General features: G+C 44.4%; 1 protein-coding gene across 1 annotated transcript; it reads left to right on the top strand.

The window, feature by feature from the left end:
* The first annotated feature begins 1,086 nt into the window (after positions 1-1,086).
* Positions 1,087-1,554, top strand: LOC103207387 (40S ribosomal protein S14-like). The gene has a single exon (XM_042782569.1). The coding sequence runs from the start codon at positions 1,099-1,101 to the stop codon at positions 1,552-1,554; it is 456 nt and encodes a 151-aa protein (XP_042638503.1). The 5' UTR covers positions 1,087-1,098.
* Positions 1,555-2,425: the final 871 nt, after the last annotated feature.

Raw genomic sequence — 2,425 nt, 5'->3', positions numbered from 1 at the left:
CAGAGGGCTGGCAGTTCAAACCCACCAGTAACTCCTCGGAAGGAAGATGGGGCAATCTACTTCCATAGTGATACTGCCTCGGAAACCCAAGGAGGGGTCACTATGAGCTGGGTCCGACTTGACGGCACATAACAACAACAACAACAATTTAACAAAAATATTATCACTTTTTTTTTTTTTTTTTTTTAGTACTTAGAAGCTGGCATATCTGGATGTCTGATCGTTCTCTGGCACTCAGTGACAGCAGAGCTTGTCATTGTTGCTGTCTGAGCTTAAGAATATTCATCTGAAGGAAGAGAACAGATTCTATAATTGCCTTTCCTGGATCTATGATTACATTTTAGAAGTGGCATCAATGTCCTTGGAAAAACAACCTGTGCTTTGGAAGGAGTCAAAACATATTTCAAATTTTCCCTCTATCACAACCCAGCTATCAAATCCTCAGTTTCCTCATCTTATAAAGGCAAGTAATGCCTATTTCAAAAGATCAACAAGAGGGATGGAAGAAAGGAAGAAAACTAGCATGTTGTTGTTGCTGTCAAATGAACTTTGACTCATGGTGACCTCATGTCCTCATGTGTGCAAAGTAGAACAGCTGTATGAGGTTTTCAAGGCTGTGAACTTTCAGAAGCAGATCACCAGCATAGGTCTCAGCAAATGTTAGTCCCCTCCTCTGCTGCAGCCTACATTTTTAGCCAAAAATCTGGCACAGTATTGGCCACCTGGTATTCACTTAATACAAACCTGCAGAATTTCAGCAATGAGTTACTATATACTTATTATTGAGCAAAGAAGAATATAAAAGATCTCATTTCTGTTTATTGGCTTGGGGGAAGGCCCAATTGTGGATTTCAGAGTCTAGTGCACAATTACCTTGAGGAGATATGGCTAACTAAAGGGCAGAGAAGGGAAGATATAAATGTAAGGTTCTTTGACCAAGGGAGTCCCTGGGTGGTGCAAATGTTTAACATGCTCAACTGCTAACCCGAAGGTTGGAGGTTGAAGTCCACCCAGAGGCACCTTGAAAGGAATGCTTTTACTTCCAAAAAAAAGCCTTTGAGTCTTTCCGGTGGCGGATTCTGGAGACGACGTGCAGACATGGCACCTCACAAGGGGAAGGAAAAGAAAGAAGAGCAAGTCATCAGCCTTGGACCTCAGGTGGCTGAAGGAGAGAATGTCTTTGGTGTCTGCCACATTTTTGCATCCTTCAATGACACTTTCGTCCATGTCACTGATCTCTCTGGCAAGGAAACCATCTGCCATGTGACTGGTGGGATGAAGGTGAAGGCTGACCGAGATGAATCTACATCGAATGCCACCATGTTGGCTGCCCAGGATGTGGCACAGAGGTGCAAGGAGCTGGGCATCACTGCCCTACACATCAAACTCCGTGCCACAGGAGGAAATCGGACCAAGACCCCTGGACCAGGGGCCCAGTCTGCCCTCAGAACCCTTGCCCGTTCAGGAATGAAGATTGGGCGGATTGAGGATGTCACCCTCATCCCCTCTGACAGCACCTGCAGGAAGGGCGGTTGCCGTGGTCACCGTCTGTGAACAGGACTCCTCAAATTATTGTTTTCTGTTAATAAACTACTTTCATATACACGAAAAAAAAAAGCCTTTGAAAACTCTAGGGAGCACAGTTGTACTCAGACACACGTGGGGTCATCATGAGTCAGAATCAACTCCACAGCCACTGGTTCTTTGACCAAGTAGAAGTCACATTTCTCCACCCCTCTGCTGTGGGAAATTTATCTTAATGTAGTCTACTTACTCAGCCTCAATGCAGATCAGCCTCCTATCCAATGACTGGTACTGCAGAGAAGGTAAACATGGTGCTCACAGGGATTTTCTCTCTTCAGTGGCTCTGAGCCAGCAAGGGAAGTCCTAGAGGCTCCCTTCCACACTAATTTCTACACATTACATAAGACTTTAGTTTCGTAGCATTCAAAAAGCCATTTGATCTTCTCTGTGATCCTAAACTCCTATAGCCTACTACACTCCAGAGTTGTCTAAGCTAAGGTGAGGCCTAAAAAGTGCCTAGATTCCATAGAGGTTTAACCATATAGAAGGAGGAAAGGGAGATGCGCATGCAAATGTAGGAGTGCACTGCTGATCTATAATCCATGGCCAGGAGAACCCGACTCCTGAGCAAAAGGGGCTCAAGTCTTCACTAAGATAGATCCAGACTAGAGCCCTGGGACCATGCTACATGAGACAAAAGCATCATCCCTTCATTTATTCATTTATTCATCATTCAATAAATATTTATTGATCCTTTGTTAAACTCCAGATGGGAGCAAAGGTGATTTAGTGGCAGAATTCTCACCTTTCAAGCAGGAGCCAGAGTTTGACTCCTAGCCAATGTACTTTATGTGCAGCCACCACTTCTGTCAGTAGAAGCTTATGTGTTGCTATGATGTTT

Source organism: Orycteropus afer, unplaced genomic scaffold (genome assembly GCF_000298275.1).
Source record: "Orycteropus afer afer isolate SDZICR_OR568_19922 unplaced genomic scaffold, OryAfe1.0 scaffold00013, whole genome shotgun sequence".
Classification (NCBI taxonomy): Eukaryota; Metazoa; Chordata; class Mammalia; order Tubulidentata; family Orycteropodidae; genus Orycteropus; species Orycteropus afer.
This window is presented reverse-complemented; position numbering and strand designations above follow the sequence as displayed.